This window comes from Hippichthys cyanospilos, chromosome 5 (genome assembly GCF_059441005.1).
Source record: "Hippichthys cyanospilos isolate Australia breed blue-spotted pipefish chromosome 5, RoL_Hcya_1.0, whole genome shotgun sequence".
Classification (NCBI taxonomy): Eukaryota; Metazoa; Chordata; class Actinopteri; order Syngnathiformes; family Syngnathidae; genus Hippichthys; species Hippichthys cyanospilos.
Genome location: NC_142373.1, coordinates 17887682 through 17913528, shown reverse-complemented (window position 1 = coordinate 17913528; position 25847 = coordinate 17887682). Strand labels below are relative to the sequence as shown.

At 41.3% G+C, this 25847-nt stretch overlaps 1 protein-coding gene across 3 annotated transcripts; it reads right to left on the bottom strand.

The window, feature by feature from the left end:
* Positions 1 to 1017: 1017 nt before the first annotated feature.
* Positions 1018 to 25515, bottom strand: map3k13 (mitogen-activated protein kinase kinase kinase 13). Of its 3 annotated transcripts, XM_088415936.1 has the most exons (15): positions 25441 to 25504; positions 17866 to 17932; positions 10447 to 11138; positions 9304 to 9487; positions 9038 to 9229; positions 6988 to 7146; positions 6750 to 6908; positions 6533 to 6641; positions 6328 to 6437; positions 5603 to 5719; positions 4977 to 5120; positions 3375 to 4113; positions 3220 to 3290; positions 2314 to 2605; positions 1018 to 1853 (listed from the first exon to the last, which is right to left on the bottom strand). In XM_088415936.1, exons 3-15 carry the CDS (start codon positions 11075 to 11077, stop codon positions 1755 to 1757), a joined length of 3006 nt encoding a protein of 1001 aa, XP_088272062.1. In that variant the 5' UTR covers positions 11078 to 11138; positions 17866 to 17932; positions 25441 to 25504; the 3' UTR covers positions 1018 to 1754. The 3 variants fall into 3 exon arrangements, with proteins under 3 accessions (XP_088272062.1, XP_088272063.1, XP_088272061.1); XM_088415937.1 differs by lacking the exon at positions 17866 to 17932 and having other exon boundaries at positions 25441 to 25515; XM_088415935.1 differs by lacking the exons at positions 17866 to 17932; positions 25441 to 25504 and adding an exon at positions 16461 to 16743.
* Positions 25516 to 25847: the final 332 nt, after the last annotated feature.

Sequence of the window (25847 nt, the reverse complement as noted above, 5' to 3'; positions counted from 1 at the left end):
ACTGAGAGACAAGCTTTGTTTGTTTGGAAAAGAGCTAACATTAGCCTAGGATAATTAGTGGAATTAACTCTTTCAGTGCCAACTGTTTTTGGATAAGGCAAACCCTAGAGTGCCAGCCAATTTTGAGAATTTTAATTTATCTTTCTAGGCCGACAAAATATTGGGTGCTATGTCTATGCAAACTTGCCTGGTACCATACGAAATATTAGATTCTATTCTTCAATCATTACAAAAAAATAAGTTGCTACCTTATTCTGTTTTTTAGGAATCATTGTTTGAAAACAGCTACCGTATTTTTCGGACTATAAGCCGCAACTTTTTTCTCATGATTTGAGCCTTTTAGCTCCTCTGCAGTTTTGTTTTTTGTTTTTTTTTTAATCCCCTAGACACCAGGAAAAAAACACAATTTCTCGTCCGTGGCACTGAAAGAGTTAACAGAGCTGCCATGGCAGCTTTTAAAGTGTTGTTTATATATATATATATATATATATATATATATATATATATATATATATATATATATATATATATATATATATATATATATATATATATATATATATATATATATATATATATATATATATATATATACATATATATTTTTTTAGCTGCAGGGTATTATTGGAGCAGAGGCCACTGTTTGAGGAAATATCGCCCCGCCCCCCAAAAAAGCAACAACAGATGTCCAAACAACTTTCTAACATACAGTAGTTGGTCCAGTCCAGTTTTGTTCCGGTCCTTTGCGAACAATCCTGAGATGAGACTTGAAACGGAGATGCGGTACTTTGTGTGTCCTCACAAATCCATAGCTTCATTCGATTCGCGATGAGAGGAGAAGCCAGATATCGTCTTTGTTTTGCTCGGCCTAATGCGGTCACATGCATGCTGGGCGCGCTCACAGCCTGATGAGGCGGGTGCTCATGCTGGTGTTTGTAATGGGAAAGCCACCGGTTCTGTCGGCCAGGATGAGGGACTAAAGCCAGTTGATGATATTTTGGTACGAGGGCAGGAGTGGGAAGCCATACATGTCCAAATATGGAGAATAAAAGAAATAATAACTGACTTAAGAGAACCTCAAGAAAGCCCTCTTTCTTCTTCTTTTTTTTTTTTTTTTACCATATAGTGACAGGTCAATACAATGCTAAGAAAGTACAAGTGGTTTGCCATGATTTTTGTTTAGTGGTGTGCTGTTTTTAAAATGTGCCTTTGTAGGGACACACTGCTGATTTTTGGATTTGACCACAAAGCTCAATAAAATGAAGACAGTGAGTGCAGCCAGATGAAGGCATGAAGCTCCACATCTGGGCCACCTGAGAGATTAACGATGATGTAACTGGCCACCGCTGGCTGTCGGCATTAAAACCAATCAGGTTTCCTCTTCACTCCTACCACTTTGTGTCTTCATCCCACTATCGCTCTCAACCGGTTAGCACGTGCGTAAACTGCAAAATATGTCCCGTTAAAAGTATTTTTTTTCTTCGCTGATGTCCTGAATAGTCCTTCAGATTTCAAAAATAAATTATGAATGTTATTCTATATCATGTACATGTTCTTTCTAAAAGGGAATCCCTGCCACGGGTTGCCTGGATGCTGTGCTGAATATGAGGGAATGAAGGCATGGTAAACGGGGAGTTCTGGGAGAGATTGCTATATTTTTTGACATCCTTGTCCTCTTATTGCTGTAGTCCCTGCAGGACCCAGTGGGACGCTATTGATTCCAGGCAAAAAAAAAAAAGTGCCTGAGGGTGCTTTCACCATGAGGACGGGGCCGCTTTGTTGTTTCGGATGGTGGCATCTGAGCATTCGGCTTCTGATGAGTCGCAATCTGAGTCACCGTACTGGAGAGGATTCTGGTGGGGAAGACAGTTATGGTACATTATGTATTTTCACCCGTCACATCATTAGGTACACCTAGATTTTTGGGTCAACAAATTGATTCAGAATTGATTTGATTCAAAATGATTTTTAATACAAAGTGACGCCGCTACTGTGTAGCCAGCTCATTTTTAGGGGTGACGGAGCACCTCTCAAGATAATCTAAGCACCCAAAATTTGACATCTTGTGGTAGATCAAATGGTCTATATGAGAAAGAAAATAATAAGGGGGGGACTCAAGGGGATGAGAAAGAGCGGAGAGAGCAGCTCGTCATTGAGTTTGGAACGTCTAAGGACCCTGACACAGCTGGCAAAAGCTCCTGCTCACCAAAAATGAGGACAAGCGCGATAGAAAATAGATGAATGGATTTGGTACGTGCCTCACAGGATTTGCCCATCCCAATTACAGGATCCATTGGATTGAAAACTACTAACCTCGTAACTGTGCTCATCCGAGCAGAGTTTTCCCAAGGAGATCTGGGTCTTGACCCTGCGGACGGCACACTCCTTGTCAGACAAGCCGTCCGACTGAGTGGAGATGTCGATGGGGATGTCCGGCGTGTGCGACAGCAGCTCGTCCAGGTGCTCCTCCTGGCTAGCGCTCAGCCTCTCCAAGGGCCCGCTGTGGGAGTGGTCGCTGGTGTTCCCCTCCTCTCCGTCGGAAACGGAGAGGTTCTCCGAGCTGAACGTGGAGTACGACTGGAAGCTGCTCATGCAGCGATGAGGCCTGCAAGCCAGAATGTCATTCGTTCTGTTGGCAAAGATTTAGCGTTGCTACTGGTTTCATTTCGGTTGTCATAATAAGACTTTCTTGAAAATCTTGTGCACAAGGAACATTGATTGGACCATCGTCGTTTATTTTACTCCATCCGTTTGGGCCGTTTGACAACAGCATTCAGGGAGTGTACTGTAAATGTTAGCTTCTCGCTCTAACCACAGACAAGACTAAATTGCCCTCACATGAGAATGTCAACGTGAATGCGTTTTTGTCTTTGTGGCTTCAAGTTATGTTGCTGACCTGCCCAAAGCATGCTTAGCCTTTTGCTTAATGTCAGCTCGGACAGACTAACTTACTGTGAGGGAAAATGCCACAAGAGATTTGTTGGTTCCAACAGAGGTGTTACAAGAAGGTATGCTCAGTAACTGATGTTTTATATTTGTCTTTGGGGTGTTTTTCATACAAATATTGGCTGTACTTGTAACTTTACAACTGCCTTCGTGACAGATGACTGTGTGTTCCGACAAACAGAAATGCGTGTCACCACTGGAACACAACTCATGGATGGATGGATGGGAGTATCCTCGATACCTGAAATCATTCATTGAAATGACCAAAGGTACCTCTGTCTCCTAGGAAACTCCACTTCGCTGTCCACCTCTCCCTCCTCCTCTTCAGATGACTCATCTCCACCCTGGAAGAAAAGCATTAATTTTATTCGTCCTTACTTTGCATCTCAGGCTTGATACAAATCATCATTAGACCAATGGCTGCTTACCTTCCTCAGCGGTCTGAGTGTACGAGGAAGTGCATTAGGAAATGTGTGTTTGTTCTGGAAACTCTCCTGTTCCTGAGGCTCTGGATTCTTCAAGATCTGGCCATTAGAAGCGGGATCTTTACTGGGAGCTCTCAAAGTCGACTCTTGAGTACTGAGCGATGAAAAGTTGGGCAAGTCCGGCTGGCTGGATGCAGGAGTAAACTCCTGACAGTGAAGGCATCCGGGCAACGGGTGAGCCTGGCAGCAGGGACAGCCGGGGCCGGCACCCGGGAGGGGATTGGAGCCGGCGGACGAGGTCCGCTGACGCGTGTCTGCATCCATCGCCGTAGAGATGAGGTCAGGGCTGGATCCGGAAACGCGCCTCTGCAGGTGATCGGTCTGAGGGCTACGCAAGGCGGCGGCGGGGCCAAAGTAACGCAGGTTATTGGCACAGTTTACAACGGCCTCTTCGCGGCCTTTCAATGGGAGCGGGGATCCGGAGGTAGGCAGCGGGAGGTGGTGATGGAGGTGGTGAGGTGGCTCCTGGAGTGACCGGACATCATCCGGCACTCCGGAGGTAGGTTTTAGCACCCCGGGGAACTCGCTATGGCTTCCTTTACTGTTGGCGCGGCGATGTCGGGGCTTGCTTCGGTAGCGGGCTTTTCCAGGTGGCGTGGACACCTTTGGGCTGGCGGACAGCGGTGAAGGGGAGGGAAGGGGGTCCACGCTGGAGATGCCATCAGAACGAAGCAAGTCTGGCCTAGAGGGGGCGCAAGGAGAAACAATGTCCCATGTGTTTAGTATTCATCATAATATAAAGCAGGTGTGTCCAAATATTTTCCTCAGATTGTTGCAAACTGAAATTTTTTTATTAATATATATACGTTTTTTTTACTTTGATATATTAAACAGTAAAAATCAAGCATGCATACTTTCTATATAAGGTACTGTGGTTACCGGTATTAAAACAAAAAACTGCTTTGTCAAGGCTTTCCCATCTAGATGATGAGGCAAATTGAGATTTTATTTTCACATGTACGCTGCCTACCATCAGACATTTTTATTACTTTTTAAATTAGCATTTTTCACCATGTCAAAATATATTTACAGTATATCCCACAGGCCACTAAAATGTGTATGGCGGGCCGCAATTGACCCCTGTGCCGTAGTTTGGACACCACTGCTATACAGCGTATTTTTAACCTATTTTTATAAAAATATCGTTATGTGTGTCAATCAAAAAAACTTCTTTATAATAATTTGTTCTATCTGCTCTTGTTCTATGTTGAATATGAATTAAGTGGCAAAGCAAGATTATTTTTTTTTTCCCCTCTCAGTGGGCAGTCGTTTTGTTGAATGACATCACAGCTACTCCTAGCTTAGGTAAGAACCAATCACGGCTCACCTGCTTTCTGGGTTAGGCCATGTGACATTCACAAGCTGAGCCGCAATTGGCTGAGCACTGAGCAACAGTCAAAAGCAAGAGGCAAAACAGTCGCCCAAATAGATAAAAATAGATGGATTTTGCCATGTAATTCATATTTTAGACTAGTGAGGCAGCATAGAACATGTTATTGTGAAGACATTTTTGAGTTGAGTTCCCTTTTAAGGTAAGAGTCACACCTTTTGGCAGTGGGCATCCCAGGTTTGTGGGAAATGCTCCCTTTCTTCTTTATGAGCTTTTCCACAGCATTGGATCGGACGATGGGTCTGACCAGGTGGCGCTTGTATGTCCCGGGGTACTTCTTCTCCACAGCTTGCTCTCTCCTGTCAGGATTACATTACGGTACTTAAAATATGCACACTGCCTATTGCTTGGCTAAAAAAAAAAAGTGGACATATATGCATATTTCCACTTGTGGATGTCAAGGAGACACATAAACACACAGCTGGGAAGCTCAGCCTGCAATGTAAATAAAGGCCTGAAGCTAGCTTGGCATGTAAGTTTATTGCTGGAGTTATTCTGGTTCAAGCATACTAACCCTTCGAAATTAGTCATGTAAATACATTTGCCCTCAAATAGTTAGGACAGTTGAATAAAATGGAATGGAAAGAAAATTAAATTCAAATTAAAAGCTGATCTGGATCTCACTAAAATGCGCAAAATAATTACTTTGTGAGTACATACAATTTAAATAATGAGAGAACAAATTTAAGGAGAGAAAGACATAAGCTCGGCTAAAGTGCACAGACCGATGACAGTAGTAAAGAAAGATGCGGCCCGTTGCAATAGGAGCTCATTCACTCACTTCATGAGATCTTTCTCCCGGACTTCCAGCTGCAGCATGATGGCACTGAGCTCCATGTAGAGGTTGTTGGCTCTCTCCAGCTTTCTCTCATAGTGTTCCCGGATGTCCAGCGCATGCCTGAGACCGTCGAAAACATCCGCAAAAAAAGTTCAACAAATCCCTGATCTGCACCCATATGCAGCACCAAATCACATAATTATTTTCTGAAGCTATTACAACTATAACCAGTGAAAGACAATTAACTCCTCAAATACCAAAGATGTATTTATGTTTTATTTTTCAAATAATATGCTAGTGTTGGAAAATAGCTGGCACTGAACGAGTTAAGACTTCACCCGCTTTATTATTGTGGTATTGAGCCATTTGACAAAAACCTCTTTGGACCCGCTCTAACCTTTCCGTGACTAGAAATACATGTTTTCACAACAGTCACAATATGTTGTCGCAATTTAACTGATCAAGTATAGCTAGTCTTGTGACAAGTTTTTCTTGTAATGAGGTGCCGTTTTTTTTTTTTGTTTTGTTTTGTTTTTTGTTTTTTTATTGCGAGGCACTCCGGCAACCACCAAAACAGCAGTTTTGTTGTAACCTGAATCCGCCCCTTAATGTTTTTGACCTGAAAGCATTATGGCCACCGCAAATGTGCAGCGCCCTTCTCTTATAAACAGCTATTTTGCGTAATTAAATCCTATTGCTCACATAATCCTGGGACTGATTAATCACACCTGAGTTCATCCCGCCTGCGTCTGATCAGCTCTTCATCCAGCCTGTGAATGCACGTGCCTTCGCTTTTGATCTTCTCAAAATGTTTCTTCACTTCCTCCCGCCATTCGGCCTGGAACATGAATGAAAAAAGACAGTGAAAACCCCTAGGCTTGTACAGTGAAGTGTTCTCCTTTAAAGCTGATAGTCTTCAGATGTAGTGCAGACCTGAGACTTGAAGTAGGTCTCCTGAGGAGCTCCCAGAACATCGGCCGAGGCGATGTCTAGGTGTAGGAGGATCTGACGGAACGACGGTCTGTTTCTGGGCTTGCCTTGCCTGGTAAAGAATGAATAAGTGAGTCATTGTGTGAGCTTTTGCATCAAAAAGCTCAAGTTGACGCTCATACGTATGTTTTAGCATTTAATGAAGAAGCATTAAACACACCACGTTTGTTTCATGAGGATTTTGAAGCCATCTGGGCACGTGGAGGGCACGGGGAGGTGAAGACTGTTGCTACCAACGCCCCAGATGATAGCGGAAGAGTCGACGTCTTTGTAGGGGATCTCTCCAGTCAGCAGTTCCCATAAAACAACTCCAAATGACCTGCAAGTTAACAGTGAGAGCCTCACAATCAAAAATGTCCAAAAATTTAAAAACGCCTTTTGGGCTATGCTCAACTCACCAAATGTCCACTTTTTCTGACACAGGCTCATTTCGAATGACTTCTGGAGCCATCCAGGCCACCGTACCAGCAAATGACATCTTGGTACTTTTGTCACTGAGCTCTTTGGACGTTCCAAAGTCAGAGATCTTCACAGAGTCATTGTGGGTGACCAAAACACTATTTAAAAATACAGAGAGAAGAAAAGATTTAATTTGCAGGCAGGGTGTTCCAAAAAAAAAGTTGACATCATATCCTACTTTAACTCATCTAATCCAAAAGACATATTTTTAGGTTTATGAGACTAGACAGTCAATTTCAGTACATAGTTATAATTATATATAATTATAATTATATATATATATATACATATGTGTATATATATATATATATATATATATATATATATATATATATATATATATATATATATATATATATATATACTGTATATAATTATAACTAAGTACTGAAATTGACTAGTCAATTTCAGTACATATACATATACTGTATATAATTATAACTAAGTACTGAAATTGACTGTCTAGTCTCATAAACCTAAAAATTTGTCTTATTTATTCCTTTTTTGAAAAAAATGACTGGTACTTAATAAATTAAGCAGTTAAGTAAGTGATGACATATATAAATATATACTTTATTCAGTATTAAAGCTATCAATTACTTTAAGCACTAAAGTAAAAGACCACTCATCTACTTACGTGCTAAAGTAACCGATTACCTGAAGTAATATTTTGTTTTCAGTAGTAGTCTTTTTTTTAGTTGTAGTTTTAGTACCTACAGTATAGTAATCACTTAATCACTTCAGTACTTGATCTGGAAACGATGAAATGATCAGAACAGGTCAGAACAAGCGGTAACCAAAGTAATAAATGTTTGTATGAAAAGCACTTCTAAAGCAAAAATCAAACAAAAGGGCATTGATTGAATGTGTCTCCTTGTGCTGCGAGATCTCGTGTTGTTAGGCCATTTGAAACCATGAAATGTCACAAGTTGGGATCGTACAAAAACAAAAACATAGGCACCTCACTTTATAGGAAAGAAAATGATAATATATTATTATGATATATTTAAGTGACAATCGGGGAGCATCAAAACATGACTTTAATTGCATTATTTTGAAATTCTTGCAGCAGGTGATTCATCCAATTAATCCAATGAGGATGACCTTTCCAGGAGACTCAGTTTGAAATGATTCTGCTGACTAATACAGTGTTTGGCAGCACTGCAGCACGCCAATATTGATTAAAGATGAGGGGGGATGCGGATGCTGTGTGCAGGATGTTCAGGGTAAGCCACTTGACTCGCATAAAGGCCACTTGATTATTAACACCCTGAGGGTTAATGTCACACTACTGAAACGTGAAAAGCTAATCTGTTTGCTTTCAACATTTTACTGCATAGTCTAAAAGCTGTGGGCAATAGTAATTATGATAAATATAAACGCTTCATAGGTCATATGAAGATGTAGAGAAAGAGATACTTTGTCGTCGATGTTAAAACTGTCTATAGAACCAGACAGTAGAGTATTATAAACTCATTCAATCCCAAAGAGGTACTTTTACGTTTACTTTGGTTGTTTGTTTTTTTTTTAAATTTAATTCCACACATTCAATCCTAGGTATGTCTATGATTTTTTTTTCCCAAGTGGGGTCTAAAAGTGGCTGGTACTATGTGAATTAAACACTCAAACAATCAATTCCGTTAGTACCTTAAGTCCTCAAGTAATCAATTAGTTTAGTACTTTAAGTATACGGGTAATCATTTACTTTAGTACCTTAAGTAATCATTTACTTTAGTACTTAATTACTTTAAAAAACAAGTAATGTGGCACTTTATACCTAAAGTAATTTTCTATTTTAACACTTAACTATTAAAAGATATCAATTATTTTCAGACTTAATCACCTGTATCTGGGATTGAATATCTGGTCTCTTAAAAAAAAAACATGAAAATATGTCTTTGGGTATGTTAAAATGTTCATTTGAGAAATCATTTCTGAACAAAGTCTTGCAAACGGCAACTACGGCACAAGCACAGTCAGGAAACTCACTTGGGAGATTTGAGATCTCTGTGGATGATCTTGTGGAGGTGCAGGTAGTTCATGCCACTGGCAATGCCTGAGGCCCAGTCCACCAGCAGCCTGGGGGTGACTTTGCGTCCTGCCCTCAGCACCTCATAAAGCTGGCCTTGAGCGCAGTACTCCATGATGATGCAGTAACAAGGCGCCTGAGTGCACACCCCCCTTATAGAAAACGGCAACGGGGTGAGCAGGGCAGCGGTGTGTGCGACATGGTGCAAAGCAAAGGTATGACTCACTTGAAGCTGATGATGTTGGGGTGCTTGAGTTTTCGCAGGTGTTTAATGTCCGTCTCTTTCTGTTCGCGTACTTTCTTGATAGCTACCTCCTCAGAGCGGAATTTGCCAAGGAAGACGGCTCCCTGAGCACCGCTACCCAGCCACTGCAACTCGGAGATTTCCTCAAACGGAACCTCCCACATGTCTGGAAATACGCAAATGGAAACTTTGATGCAGTACTTTGTTGGGTTAAGCACAAAGAAAAGAAAAGGTTGAAAGCACATATAGGCGCCACAAGGCCTAATTGTCGGATTTAGTACTATAATGACAGCAATTAACAGCAATTAGCACTTAGATCCAGCTCTTTTAGTTAGTCTGGAATTAACTGCTTGTGTGTGAGTGAAAATAGCAGAGATTTTCAATGCAGATCGTTATAATCCAATTCTGGGGCTGATATCGGACCGACATCTGATTTCAGATCTGAACGCCCCTATTTTATATTATATGAACCATCACAGCACAGCCGGAAAGAAGGGAAGTAAACACAGCATTTATGTGATTATTCTGGTAGTTGTCACAGGAAACTTAAAAAGATACAATCATACAATAACTTATTCAATCCCATAGACATAGTTTTTTGTCTTTCAAGAGTGCAGACATTCAATCCCAAATATCTACTGCTTATCTCTCCAAATTTTAAATTGCTTGCCTAAACAAGCGTCTAAAAATGACTGTACTTAAATTAATTAGGTACTAAAGTCATCAATTACTTTGTACATTAAAGAAATCGATCTCTATTACTTTTGTACTAATCCATTACGTTATAGATTACAGAACTCAATATTCTGTCACCTGAAACAAACAAACGCATTGCTGAGGTACCAAATCGGGACTTGGTATAGGCAAGCTACATCTCACGCTGTAAAAATTACATTACTACCAATTATACTTGCCACAATAAAGCCATGTAGCTAAAAAACTGCCCTTAAAAATATGGTATGTAAACTACAGAGATCATTTGGAAGAACAATCAGGAGGTTCAGCCCAATTTTTCCTGACCGCGCTCGAACCTTTTAGCCTGCAGCATGGTGAGTCTACCTTCTTCCTGACCTAAATTCAGAGTGACAAACCGCATTGCTTCATGCCGAGCAACCATAAGCTCACCTTGTTGTTGTAGCTTGTATTCCGTGGAGTACGTCTTTCCTATAATGTTCCAGACCGGTCGGAGACAGCCAAAAAGCCCCTCCAGGAAGCCACCCGAGCCGGGCCCGGCTCTGTGGAAGTGCAGCTTGATGTCGTCGGGGTGTTGCGGGTGACCTTGTCCGCCCTCTCCACTGTGGTCCAGATGACAGTCCCCGTCTCCCGTCTGCTCCTCCATTCCGCTACCGCAGCCCCCGTGCTCGCATGAGGCCGGCGAGATCGGTTCCTCGTGGTCGTGCTCCTGCAGCTGAAGGACGCTGTTGTCAAAGTGGCCGCCCTCGCTCCGCGTGGAGTCTACGCTTAAGGCCATGTTCGGAGGGCTCAAACCCCCGAGCGCCGTCTCATCATCCTGGTTGGGCGGCTGCAGAAGCTGCAGGGGTGCGGGCAGGTGCGTGGGCGGGGCCAGGTCCGTGATTATCTGAGGGGCCGGGGACGTAGGAGGATGTGTTTGAGAGTTGGGTGCGTTTGATTTCTTCATGGAGTCCCCAACTACGCTGAGTTTGAGCTCTTCCTTCAGCTTGCCCACCAGCATGCTGGGACACGAAGTCCATGAGAGCACCTCGGGGGAACTTCCCATGATGTCATGCATGAACATGGGCTATGTACACCTAGTAAGGAGCGGTCCTAACACATTGGCCTCCCAGTATTTGAATCACCTGAAAACAACAACAACAAAAAACATGTTGATGATGAAGCTAATTTCACAGGTTTCACAAAAAAAAAAAAGAACACAACACTGATCTCTCGTTACTTCAGCCAATACAAATCCTCTCATAGATTTGCGATGGGATGAGCTTACATTAATGACTTTTATTTTTAACGACAGAGTGCAAGCGTTCCATGGCGGAAGTGGTCAGTCTACAAACAAACATCAAGCAGGCTTTGCGATGAATAAATCACACTGGATTGAAATAGCCTCATTTCTGGGAAAATTCTGGCAAACAAGACTAAACCGACGGTGCACACAAACAGTTGGGGCTTTGCGGCGCTGCCGGCGGAGCGTTATATCAGGAGAGCGGGGATTAAAACTGTTGCTCTGTATTAGGGAAGCTCAGGGCCAAACATCTGGTAAGCACAGACCAATGTCTGAGCAAGCGCAGCCACACGTTGTTAGCCGCAGCAGCCACTCTGTTAGCTTTGCTGCAATCAATCATCCCTAAGAGGAGACTCCATATATTACTACCTGCAAGTGTTACACAAGGAGAAGGTCAAGAAGGGGACACAACAATTCAAAGTCTAAACAGATGGCACGTTATGCAGTGATGAAATGAGTTTTCAATGTTAAAACTGTCTCATGGGAATGGCCTTTCAATGTTCTTGGATCCAGGGGAGAAATCAGAATTCGAGTCAAGGTAAATTTCTGATATAAATTCAAAATGAAATATACAGGTAATAACAATAATTGGCTGGTATAATTGTGGTCTAAGATTACTGCATGTATGAAAAAATGGCATAAAAATATCAATGATGTAAATGTTCCCTTTGGCCACAGAGTGACAAGGGTGGCCATGGCCTCGACTGGCAACCATGTAGCTCTGCCACTGCTTTGATCCAATATTTCCATCTGTTTTAGTCAAATGTGCTCTGTATTTTCTTAAATCAGAAATCTTATTGGTCATTGTTGTGCTAACTGTTTTGTGTTTATGGTGTAACTGTGATTGTTAGCCACATATTATTGGAAAAACAACTTTTTGACATGACATTTGATTATTTTTTTATGCCTTCACAATCACAGGTATTCAAAACGTATTAAAACTGGGCACAATAAATCAAGATCTAGGGAGAGTGCTGACTACATAGAAGGTTTATGCACATTTGTAACGATAATGTGGTCCGAAATGTACATTTATTTGTCAATAAAACCATGTATGAAGCACGCCACTTGAGCTGACTTAAGTTCAAGCTAACCAAAGCTAACAAAAGCCAGACAGTACAGTATTTATTTGGTCTTGATAAGTGGGTCAAACAAAAGCATCAAGTCTTCAAAAAAAAAAAAAGAAGAAGGTCAGATCTCAAAAGTGAAGCTGCTCATTTGCGGATCTGCAGAGATGTGTTTGAATGTTTATGTGAACAATGTACTGTATCTGTGTGCATTTATCTCCTGGAGGGTAACCCGAGTGCTGTGAGAGTGTAGCACCTGCCAAAAGCTCATCTATAATGCAAACTTGACTCCAAGCAGGTTGCTGAGAGTGCAGGGGGAACAAGAGCACGCTCTCTCGGGTATCCAATAAATCCGTCCATTCCAATGCTAAGACAATCGAGCCGTGCGAGTAGAGGACCGAGCTGTAATTCCACGCCACCAATAATTTTTAAAGCTGAGCCATGCAGATGCGGGACACAGTCGCTAGCTGCGGTCACTTGGAGAGGAGTGCACGGCAGACTGAAGCTGTTATACATGTTAGTGCTATGACCCAATTTAAATCTAATGTCTTAAATAGGGGCTTTGAGAGTTTCAATTTCTTGCATTCAATCTTCATCTGGAATCAGAACCTACTGTACATCTGACACGAAGAAGAACAGGAAACGGACCTCACCCATTAATCTCTAATGGGAGATCTCTTTTGGCATAGAATTCCATCAATAATGTCTTTACCCGTTTTTCAAGGTTTCATTTACATGTTCTTTTTAATGTACTTTCTGAAAGGACAAACCGATTGTCCTTGTGACGTAACAAATACAAAAAAGGGAGGGGAGAGAGAGAGAGAAAAAAAAAAACTATGATCCTGTAATCCTTACTTTGCTTGGGGGACAGGTTTGTACGTATCCAGAATACAGACCCAATTCACTCCACTGTTTTTATTTTACACAAATGTATAATTTCATTTTGGGTGAAGCAAACCTTGTGCTGTTGATGTGTTTTGGGATTAGACGGAGGAGCACAAAAGCCAGGGGCGTGTCTGACAGGACCCAGTAATCCGACTACTCTTAGAATTCACAGGGGGAAGACACTCAAAACATTTATAGCAGTTGAATACAAGCAGCGCTAGAGTCATTTTTATGACACATAAATACATACCAAAACCGTGTATCCTTAATTATATATCTTGAAATTTGTTGATAAGCTCATTCTGCAGACCTGTCATTCAAAACAAAGCAAATCTCAATTTTTACGAGCAATGGTGAATGTCTAAGGGCATTTGTACTTTGACTTTTTACTGCTGCTTAAACAAAAAAAATTGTAAAATAGCATCCTGTGAATAGTGACAATTCACATATTATTCACACCTATTAAACAAATGCTATTTTAATCATTATAATTTTTCAAATTGATCAGCAGATTAATCAGAAATCTGTATTTCTTTCTGCCGAAAATCAGCATCAAACTAAAAAAATCCATATCAGTCAGGCCCTACTTATGATATAAATAATCAGCCACTCATCCCGAGATTCAGATGATATTTAAAAATGTAAAAGTTAGGAGAACATTCCAACTCTACACAGAATGGTCTGAGTCAAAAAAACAAACCGGAATCAGTTCACTAAGTCATGCTTGCCACATACACCAACGTTCCACCACAAGGGTCATCAAAATATGTATTGTATTTGGAAACATGACACCAAAAATGAAATCTAAACAAGGCATGCATATTTGGCACATGTCAGATCAGACTCATGATCAGGAACACTGAATTAAAGTCATCTCATGTTGGTAAACAAAGGTTACAAAACGAGCGAGTGAGAAAAATGACAGCTGCGTTTCTTTATACTTGTCGGTGCATTTACCATCGGAACAACTCCAACAACGTGAGCGCTCCCAAGGCTGGTTTTGCTTTACTCCTCCACTTTGGGCACAAGTCCAACTGAAGTGAATATGATAGCCCACTTTAGGTGGGTTAAAGTTATAAACACACAGTGAATTAGCAATGTTCAGGCATCAGATCAGAAACACATTGATAGTAAGTGCAGAATACAGTACAAAGAGACAGACATGGAGGAGAGTGGGTCTCAGAGGAAAAGTAGAGGAGGAAAAAGCAGATTAGGCAGACAGAGAAAGATACGGGGAGGCAATTTGTGGCTTGGAAGAAGAACAGAGCATGTGGAAAAGAAAATATAAACAAAGAGTCAGAGGACGGCCAGGAACTGCGACGGCTGCTTGCGGACATCCAGCAGCAGCCCTGCACTGTTGGAAAAGGCTACCGGGAGGGACAACAAAGGACACAAGAGGAGCCGGCTCCACGTGAACTGTCTGCCCTGCACGGCCAGGGGACACACATTCGACACTGCGAGCGGAGCAGCTGCTGCCACAACAATTCCCCTTGTGCTCTCTTACTAGGGGCGGCCTTGCTTGGCCCGCTAACAACAAGGACTGAGAGCAAAGAGAAACAAGACAGCACAAGAGGCAAACGCGCTTCTGCGGCTGACACCATTTCAAGGGAATATGCAATCTTGGAATGGCTGTCATGTTTTGAGTGGGAGCTGCACCCAGAAGACTGAGACGACCACAGCAGGAAACTAGAAAATCAATATGCATTAGTGCCTCTATTAGATACTGGGTTTACTATTGGTTATGAAAAAATAGTCACTCCAGGATAAAAGATTACATAAAAAAAGAAACGTTTGGAAAAGTGTGGTTTAGGTCATTCGTTTACATGATGAGGATAGTTAAGAAGATGTCATAGAAGTCATGGTCATAGTTAAAATGTTGTTTTTTTTAATCATGTTAATCGAATTGGAGGTTTGAAAACAAAAGTCAATCTGAAGTGGACACCGATTGGCTGTCATTTTGTGGGTGGAAAAACAAGTGCAGGAGCAGAAGAAAGACGTTAAAATGGAAGTCCATGTGAGAACTGTCGTTCCAGTGAATGATGAATTTAACTTGCATTCTTTGTAAGCAGGCGATTACTTACCACAGAAGTAGCCCAGGTTTAGTCTACCACATAAATGCAAAGTACTCAGCTGTGACTGTAGCTACAGCTAAGAAGAGCGACAATTACAGAAACTATTGCAGCTTGCCATGGCAAAGTTCTTTGCCAAACTAAACTCAAGAAGGCGTTTGAGCATTCGGCAAAGGATAGGACGGACGATGTTTTATCTCAATGATATTTTCTAATTATTTCATGATTGACAAAAGAAAACCGCAGCATTCCTCCTGATGATTGAAACTAAAGGTTGCAGCACTTGAGAATGAAACAAAAAAACTCTGGTTAAGGGATTTAGTTAAAAAAATCTTTAGGTTGGATTACAAAGTGATTAATTGGATCAATTACCCGGTAATTACAGATCTTAATGAATTATTCTCTCAAACGTTTAATCTCATGACAGTGCTAGATTTGAGCCTCGAGTCTCAAAAGTGGGAGGCAGCAGTGTTAACCACGACACTGCTGTGCTCTCGGCCGGACCATTTTGATACCCCGAAAAACTATGGTCCTATCCCATGTAAAATTACCCTACACCAAATCGAAGAAAAAGCATTGAAAATGGCCTGGAGCGTGATTAGGCATGTCGTGAATGTTTTGTCGAGAAAGGATGACAACGATTCCTCTTCTTTCCCCTCTAAAAGCCGGCTGCCGGCTACTCATCCAGCGCAGTTACATAAACACGCTTAATAGCGGAGGACAAGGGTGGGCGCCACTGTTCCTGTTACCAAGCAGAGTAAATAAAAGAGATGGATTAAGTCACAGGAGGTGGGGGGTGCAAAAGTTGACACACCAGTCAAGTGGGATTGTGGATCCTTTCGAACATAAACCGATTTCAGGCACGTGTTAGCACAGCGGTCTAATCTCTTCAAGAGACAGGAGTGTTTTCATTCGTCTCCATCTTCACCCGTCCTTCAGAGGACGCAGAGACGTACTGCATCAGCAGCATCACCACCACCACAGAGCCTAAAATAGCTCCTGCACACATGCACCGGCGCACCACTGCACAACACGCTTCCGCAGTGTAGCCGCCAAGCACACAATTAGCAGCTGATTCGCTCACAAACAGCAACGACGCATAAACACGATCAAGGATGACTGGCCCAATGAACGACTACTCACGTAGGACAGAGCTCAAATTCATACTTCTTCATCAGCCATTGACGCAGGGTTGGCAAAAATGAAAACGAGGGGATGCAGAAATGACCGGTCAGGGTTGAGAAAAGGCAGCACAAAAAAAGCCAGAAGAGGGCGAGTCACAGGCTGGAGAATGACAGGCATTCCGGTTGCTCTGGCAGCGCACGGGCTATGAGTGGGCGGTCGGTAGCGTTACCAACCCCGCTCACGTCACACTTTTCATGAATGGAGTCGTCTGACGCAGAGAGCACGAGGTTCACAAACCTGCGGAGGAGGAAGGAGGAGGAGGAAGGGGGAGCTTTCTTGCACTGACTCGAAGAGGAGGAGCAAAGAGAGATGAAGGGGAACGGGGACGAAGGGGGGGGGGGGGGGGGGGGGGTGAAATTGGGAGCAGCACCAGCTGCAAAGAGCAGGTTGGGCTGTGGTGGTGTCTCTCTAAGTAGGACAGAGACGGGGATTTTTTGTCTTTTTTTCTACATGAGAAAATCCTTTTGTAAATCAAATCACAAATCAATTCAGCTTGCAGTGCTTATTCATCAGATGACGCATAGCAAATACAGTGCTAGCTTACAAGAGCCTTGCTTCAACATTTGCAAATTACCATGAACTGGATGACTGAGAATCCACAGAGTAAAAACATTTTTTTTAGCAAACAGATTGTTATTTGTTTTTTTTCCCCAGCATACTCATATCACCAGTCCAAAGCAACAATGCAGTTGTAACAGCCAAATACAAATGAACTTGAGCTTTCACCCCAAAAATAGTTTTAATGGCTTGTGGCCAAGACATGAACAATTCATACAGTATTTATATTTTGTGTTTTACACTAATTCTATGTTTAAAATGAATTATATGTGTACCTGTTTAGAAAACAAAAGATTGTAAAAGCTCTATGGCCATTTTGCAAAGCTGCAAATTTGACAGCCTCTTAAAATTTCCACGCTCTATAATCCATCTGCTTTGTCCTTGACAATCCCCTTATGTTTTTGTGATTCAATTTTTAAAAAAAAATGTGTATTACTGAATATTGTTTGTGACTCCTCAAAAACGATTGTTAATGAAACGTTACATATATGACTATAGTGGTTCCATTGTATTTATTTGTACTATGACAGTTATGTATTTGTCTTTACTATGCGTACATGTGCATCAGAAACATGCAAGAAAATGTTTTTAAACAGTTATTAGTTGAATTAAAAGTCCCCTGTGGGCCAACTAGATGACATATGACATGAGTAAGAACAAGGAATCAGGACTGATAGAGCCGGATTATCAGAAGACTTTTCTTTTACTAAGATAATTAAACAGCTCTCAAAAATCCTCCTAAAGTCCACCTCTACATTTCACTCACTCACCCACACACACTGTGTATTTCTGTGCCTGTACTGACCCGTAAGAGCATTGCTGGACATCTCAAATGTTGTACACTACAGTCTGGGTCTCACTTTGGCTCTCACCTGAATGCACACACAAAGCAAAGGGAAAAGGTTCACACGGGGGAAGTGACATTTAAAGTTCATATAAACCCAGCATGGATACAGCGGATACGTGAGAGTACACAAAGTCAGAGCAGCTGCGGAGGAGTTTGCTGTTTGTGAAAGAGTGGCATGAGCTCAAAGGTTGAGTCACCGGTAAAACTGCAGAGCAGAGATGGCAAAATTCAGTGCGTGTGCTTGTGGTAAATTGTGAGAGTGTGTGTGTGCGACCGAATCAAAGGAGACAGACTGAGATGGGAGGGTCTTCTGGTGAAAGGAATGGATCAGGGAACAGATGCTCCACCTTGTAGTCTTGTTACAGGCAAAAACCTTTGAGTGTATTGATGCATGGAGAAAGTGTGTTTATGCATACGTGTGTATGTGTGTGCGTGGAGATGTGTGTCCATCCAATCTCTGGCATCAAAATCCACCCCAGCAGGGGACCCTGCAGGCAGAGCTCTGATATCCTGCGGTGAGGATAAAGACAGCCTCTAAATAGTGTGAAATGGCGGCCAAGAGGAATTTACGCACAGATGGCTAAGGGCGCTGTCCGAATGGGACACACTTTAAAAAAAAATGTCATCCTTACTCTACCATGACCAAAATTTACTCCAATCTCAAATCGGACTAAAGCGGGGTTTATGCGTACCGCTTTTTCAACATCTTTTTTCAATGTAAGAGTGTTAGTCAAACATTAACAAAGTGGGGTGGGTAGCCAGACAAAATATCAAACATAAAAAGGAAAGTAAGCATGGAATTCAAACAGCTGAGCAGTGAACTGCAAGCGATACTGACAAGCCCAAATTCCAAGGGTCCAAAGGTCATCTGATCACCAGCTCATGTGGAACACAAACAAAACCACCAATACAACACCGACATAAATACTTTTCATAAAGGCCTCTTTGGTCCCATGCCCAGTAATTATTCTACATCATGCCGAACTGCAAATACTGTATACTGAATACGTAGACTATTGCAGTTGTTCTGAAAAGGAGGTACAAGTACCCCAGGGGGTATGTGAAGGAACTTCAGCGGGTACGTGAGATTCAGGGTGTCTGCAGGTTGTCGATTCTTGCTTCTAGTGATTCGGGCTTTCTTTTCAAAGTAAGAGCAAATTAATTGGAACATGAGGTGCCTGATTGGTTAACCGTGTTATAGTGACTCCTTTGCCAAATGCAGTATGCCTTTATTTTGTTGAGTTTCATACCGAAGTGCATCGTCATTAGCGATCCAATTTTCCAGCCGACGAACCAGAAATAAAACAGATGATGTATTATCCATCTTCCAGAGGCGCTGAATAGAATATCCCAGGAAATATCACTACAAACGTGATTTTAACACTTTCTTTTATTGTGATTTTATTGGCCCGGCCCACTCAGGAATAGTTTCCTATATATGACAACCCTGCTCTAGCTGTTTATTACTGGTTAGTTTAACATTTTGAGAAGTAAAACAAATTTTTTATCTTTTTTACATTTATGAAACTTTGATGGTCAAATGTTCTTCTGGCAGTTTGCTAAACAAAAATTACAAGTCCAACCTCAATCGCTAGGTCAGATTTATGACTTTTACCTCGTTACGTCCCTTTTGCCAACAATGCAGGACACTGAGAATGAAGACAACACAGCTCGACACGCAGTTACAACACAGGGGCCCGGCTTCGAGTGCAAACGAGCTGTAAACCACACTGGCGCTGGCCCGTTATACACACTCATTACTATTTCACCAGCAGCGGAACAGCGGCACTGACAGCTCCTGTGTCTTCAACATCAATAAGAAAAAACCCACCCAGCACGCAGGGTTATATTTCCAACTGCTATCAGAAAGCAGACGCTCACTGACATGTTGGCCATTAGGCTTGGTTTTTGAACTAATCAGATCCCAGTACTAGATACCTACAACAATGTTGGTATTCGGATATCCTACTGGAATGTCTCCCGACAAACTAAGTGATGGGAAAACTATAGTAGTAAAACAGCAATTTAGCAAGCTTGGTTTGTTGAGAATTGATCAGGAATGGCAACCGTCTTTTGGCATCCATTAAACTGAATTTGAAAATTAATCCGATGGCTCTCGCCAGCCTATACTGTATGTGGCATTTGAGTGCTGCTAGCTGTTAACTCCGCTAGCATCTAGTGCTGCTAACCGCTGCTAACCACTAACACTGGAGCACTATTTGCTGGCAACACGCACTAAAGAGTACAATGTCATATTAAATAAGTCTTTTTCAAGCATCTTTTATTATCTTTTAATTATCATTATCATGTGTCAAGTCAGCTGACAAACTGGTTTGGCCTACTTCAAAATAAAAGTCTACCAAGGAATTGACGCGTGGATGTTCTTTGGTACGATATATTTTGAAGTAGCCTTCTCACCACGTTTGCATTTGCATAAACGCTTGTTGCTGTGGTTAGCTTGAAAGGAATGTAAACATAAGTAAAAGAAATGTTTCAAGAATTCTCTAGAGCCAAACTGCTCAAATTACTCATTACTTTCTTTGCTCCTAATCTGGAGAAAAGCGAAACAGTATTTATCATGTTATTATGAAGATTTGATGTGATTTTGATAGTCAACCTGTATTTCTAATTCCATTACATTTGAAGCTAAAAATCTGTGTACAAAGGCAAATAATAATCTTGAAATGTCATGTGTTCAACCTTAGAAGTTAGGCTGTGTTACAAAGAGTCATCAAACATACACTCAAGCACATTTGAGTTGCAACTCAAGTAACTAGACCCCTATGAGATCGTTGACCTTGTATTTTGGATGGGTGGATGAAACTCGGCCCGCATGCCTGGCTGTTGGGTTCAGCTGAGTGGATTCTGCACAAAGCATCCCGCAAGTCGGAGAGGATGATAATGCTTTGTGAGATTATCCCGCTGAGCACACCGACAAACCACAGCTTGACCAATTTGCATTGAGAGGAAATTACGTAACAAGGAGTTGTTATCCTACAAGGTGAATTCTATCCATCTATCGTGTAGTCTTCATGTTTAGTTAGTTAGTTTAGCTCAGTGAAATTCGTTTTTGCGTAACTTCTAAATAAACTACATAGGTTTGGATGGTTAAAAATGACAAAAACTGAGAACAAAGTCATAGTGAATTGTTGCATAATCAAATTGTATGATCGCCATACACTGCTTACTATCTCAAGAGTGTGTGTGGGACTGCATGGATGGCTCAGTGAAAGATTAACATTATGAAGGCTTCTGATTTTAGAGAAGACAGTGGTCATCTTACAGCTGCGTAATTGTTTGTCTAAGGTGCTCCTGATAGCTGCAAAGGTGTGTGAGAGGTTAGACAAACATGTGCAGTGCAAAGGCAAGGGTAGAATTGTAACAGAAATAGAAATAATCCAATGAGGTAAACTATTCAAAATTTAAGAGTTAAAAACACTTCTTGCTCTAAAAATGTCAAATTTTAGTGATGTGTTAAAACTAATAATGAAATAATAATTGAATCAATCAAGATTAGGGCTGTAAATCAGCGTCCTTTTAATAATCTATTAATCTGTCGATTACCTTGTCTCTTGTTTGCGCATTCTATTTAACAACTGTACCTGAACACATCAAAAGCGCTGTATTATCCTTTGTGATCAAGTGCGCACGAGTTCACAGACAACAAACACCAAATGTCAACACTCCTGCCAAGAGGCTGGAGTGGCCTGTATGACGAGTTGATGCGCTCCCATTCTCCACTCGTGTGTATTAATATGCTCCCCATGAGGCGCTGCAGGCTGTGGTAATTATAGAAGCTGGGCTAACAGACACATCACAAGAGCGCAGTACATTCAGAGTAGCGTGCCCTTGCGTGAATACAGCACATGAATGCATGCATGCATTATGCCTAGGATCTATTATGGAAAAATTGACTGAAGAGGAGTTTAGAGATTTTTTTTTTTTTTTAATTTGGGTCAAACTATGCTACTTTAGCCGTTCCACTGAATGCATAACCATCTTACCGTATCATAAACGTATTGTTACTTTCTCTATTTACATTGATAAAAAAAAATCTGTTTGATATTAGCACACTTGGGTTCAACAATGTGGAGTTAAGCTAAGTCCCTCTAGCTCGCCACTGTAAAGCCCCTGTCGGGCTTAACCCACTTCTCAACAAAATCCCACTCCTGGCACTGGCCGCCCAGCGTCTGGGATTGTGTCCAGTAAAGCCAATGGAGGAGTGGGGGATGGAATTTGCTTACTTTCTCCATCATGCTGACTTGTTACTATTGGTGTTTTTGTGGCCTGATTTGGACGTAACAAGATGATCTGCCGTATGGGCCAAACACGCTGCTGTCGCTACCTCCAGTCCAACGTTTGTTTGGCCTTTTCCACTTAACTGACCTTCACTGGCTGAACATTGAGCACAAATGCTATACTGAGCTGAGCTCCATTTCCAACGGCATCTAATGTTAACCCGTGCATATAAAAAACAAAGCAAGCCGAGACGCTTGCTTGAATGTTGCATAAAAGAAGTCTCAATTGATGATCAGAATGTTCTTTACAAATGCACCCGATTAAAATGAATGCAATGTAGAATACAGTGTTTCTGTGACTCAGAACATGAGCATCTCAAAATGCCTTTTTATTTACTTAGTAGGCTTTGGCAGCATTCGTAATTTTAGCTGATGATCAAGAAAATACGTGAGTATTTTGTGAGTATTCTGTCTGTCTGTGCTGCTGCACCCTATGTGATTAAAAATAAATTTCTTTAAGGTACCATTCCACGGCAATTATTTTTTTCCCCAGAACAGAGGTCAAAAAGAGTCTGACCTGGTTGAAGTTTAACATTGACAGAGTTTGTCGGTTGTAGAGAATAAATATTTGAAAAAGTAAAAATAATAATAACCATCAAATGTGGGTGTCATTTTGGCGTAGAAACACTATTCATTTTTCAAGTAGATGCTTGCTTAGTGGCTAGTATGCAGTCCATCAATTCCACAAAAATGGCTGCCCGACAATGTAGCAACAACTTTGCATCACCTGCCAACCTCAGAGGAGTGGAGGAATAAATTGTTTGAATTTATGCTTGGAAATATTCTCAAGAGGAATCAGAATTGTACACACATTGCCACATTTTCTGGAAAGTGACTTTATAAACCTCACACAGGTTGTCCACCTCATTTACTTATATTCTAAAATTATTATATAACTACACTGCATCACTAGCACAACAATAATGATATACCTAGAGAAAATGTAGTCGCTACCTCAGTCTGGCCAGATTTAGGGTGGATCTCAAACTAAGAAGAAAAGCGATTCAATCAAAGCAAAGTTCATTTACATATCAAATATTCAAAAGAAATGCAGCCTTCTCACCTGTCAGGTGTTTTGGACCAACTACAAACCTAAAAATATTAGCATTGCTAGCCGGAATGATCTTTTAACACCAAAATAAATAAATAAATAAATAAATATAACATCAAAGATGATAAAAAATAATTTAAAAAAAAAGTTTTGGCATGGGAAATTTATAAGGTTCAAATCCAGTGAAATAGGTACTATTTATGTGCGCTACCATTATGCGAAGACACTTCCCTAAGGCAAAGTCATGTGCGTGTTCTAAATATACAAGGTATAATTACCTTTGAGCCATTTTTGTTGTTTGGCAGTAACGTTCAACTGGGAGTGGCAATAAACAGCTTGAACCTTTTCCCCCATTAAGAATTGTTCACTGTCTGCCAAAATTCTAATTGTTGTGGGGTGAGTTGAGTTCAAGGTGATAGGGCATCTAAACTCCTCAAATTCATAAAATAACCTAAAATCGGATCAAAGCTGAGCACAAAAACCTTAAATCTTTTACTTACTTACCTTTTAATGTACTGTCACTGGAGTGAAAATGCCAACTAAATGTCAATGCACTGCTATGCTACAATACAGTTTACTGACGCAAAAAGACACTTGCAAGCAAGTCACTGGAATTTTACATGCATAGTTGCAGGTGAGTCGTCAAGTGGTTGTCAGGTGACTTTCTGCCATAGTTAAGACCACACAGAGCCATGACTGGAGTCGATGCAAGGCCAGCGGGAGAGGGGGCGACGACTCCATTTGGCTAATTGCGGCTGCTGACCTGTAACTGCACCGACCACTGACAAGCCAAAGCTTTTGGTGACACACGTGCAGCAAAGCAATTCTGACAGAGCACAGCATCCGGCAGTCATGCACACAGGGGACACATTTGCTGCTGACTGCCAACATACGGTGGAGATGGCAAACAGCCAACACAGGAAGTGGTTATGACACTACGCCGTCATGAAAAGGGGGATAAGCGGATGGCAGGCCGCCCATCACAAATGAATATGTTTCATTGCTGTTCCAGCTAGGCTGGTGTCATCGCTTGCTAAGATTGGATACATGTAACAAGTTGAAGTGATAAAGCCACTGATTTGTTTACATTATTGTTGAAGTCATGTTTGGTGAACAGCAAGAGGGTAAATGCCCGCCCACAGAGATAGATAATAAAGGGTGGATTTTGCTGCTAAATTCATATTCTACAAAACACAATTTTATTCTGAATACCGCCTTTTGACTAGTAATGGAGCACAGAACATGTTATTGTAAAGAAAATTTCAATTATTTTTTCTTCTCTGATAATCTGCTCATTCTTCCTCAGAATACGTCACAGAGACAATTTGTCCTGTACGTGTCTTCTGCAGACGGAATATAAACCCTGGAAAACAATTTTGAGTCTCTTCCTCTACCCTACACCAACAGCTGTTACATATGTATGCCAAAACACTACATGAAACTTCTCAACTCACGTCAACATAGTTTAGTGGCAACAAAATGCCATGAGATGGCGCAAAAATATTACGTCTGCTCCCTGAGCACAAAAAATATCAAACAAGCAAGTTTTTTTATCAAAAAAAATAAAGGGAAACTTTCCAATAATGTATATATTTAGTTTGCAGTGGTGTAGATCTACAATGCATTCGTTTAGACCAACCTCTCATGCAAACTACAACCACGGGAATAAACGTGAATATCCTGGATTTGCACTGTAAAAAAAAACTAGATCAGCATGTACAGTGTTTTACCTGTGAAAACACCACAACACTGCCTCGAGAAGAGAAATAAAATTACAGCAGTGGTGCAACAAGCACTCCTTACCTTTTGCTGTTCGTGAAAAAAAAGCCCTGAAATGCCACATTATTATGCGGTTTTAACGTGGCCACACTCGGTTACATAATGATGGCGAATATGAACTCTAACCCTTTAATGCTCTCTCCGTTCACCAACGACGTTTTATCGGCTGACTCAAAATAATAGAAAGACGAAATGGCGTTTATATGGGAAGAAAAACAATACTTCGGAGTGTAATAAACAGTCAGCTGTCAGGTCCCTGAAGGCAACAGCGGCTAATTGACAGCTGCCCTCTCGGAGGACTTTAGCTTCCTCGAACCCGACATGACAACCGAACGCTCGACAACCAAATCAACACCGTCAATCTTTATTTTTCAAATTATATGAATAAAAATTGCTTCACGTTACCGTTTTCTGCCGTACAAGCTCCGTCGACGGGTCTCGGGATTTCAGTCGGCTCCCTGTGTGTGGTTCTCAGGCCACGGAATTACTGGCCAATCAGCTGGGGCGCGTGAGTTGCTTTCGTCACTTCCGGACTCCCCACACTGTGCACCTGTAAAAAAAAAACAAACAAAAAAAAAAACAGCGCAGGAAAAGAAATAAAAAAGTACTGTTCCATCAAAGAAAATGTTCAGGTTGAATCTTTTTATTTTTCAATATTATTTAGTGTTTGCAAAACATCTAATTAAAATACGTTTTACAAGCAGAAATCACAAACGTCAACAATTCAACGCGACTGTTATGGTTGTTGCTTTTGTTTTTATACATAATTTTATTTTAATATTATATTCTATGGCAAGGATGATTGTATGAAA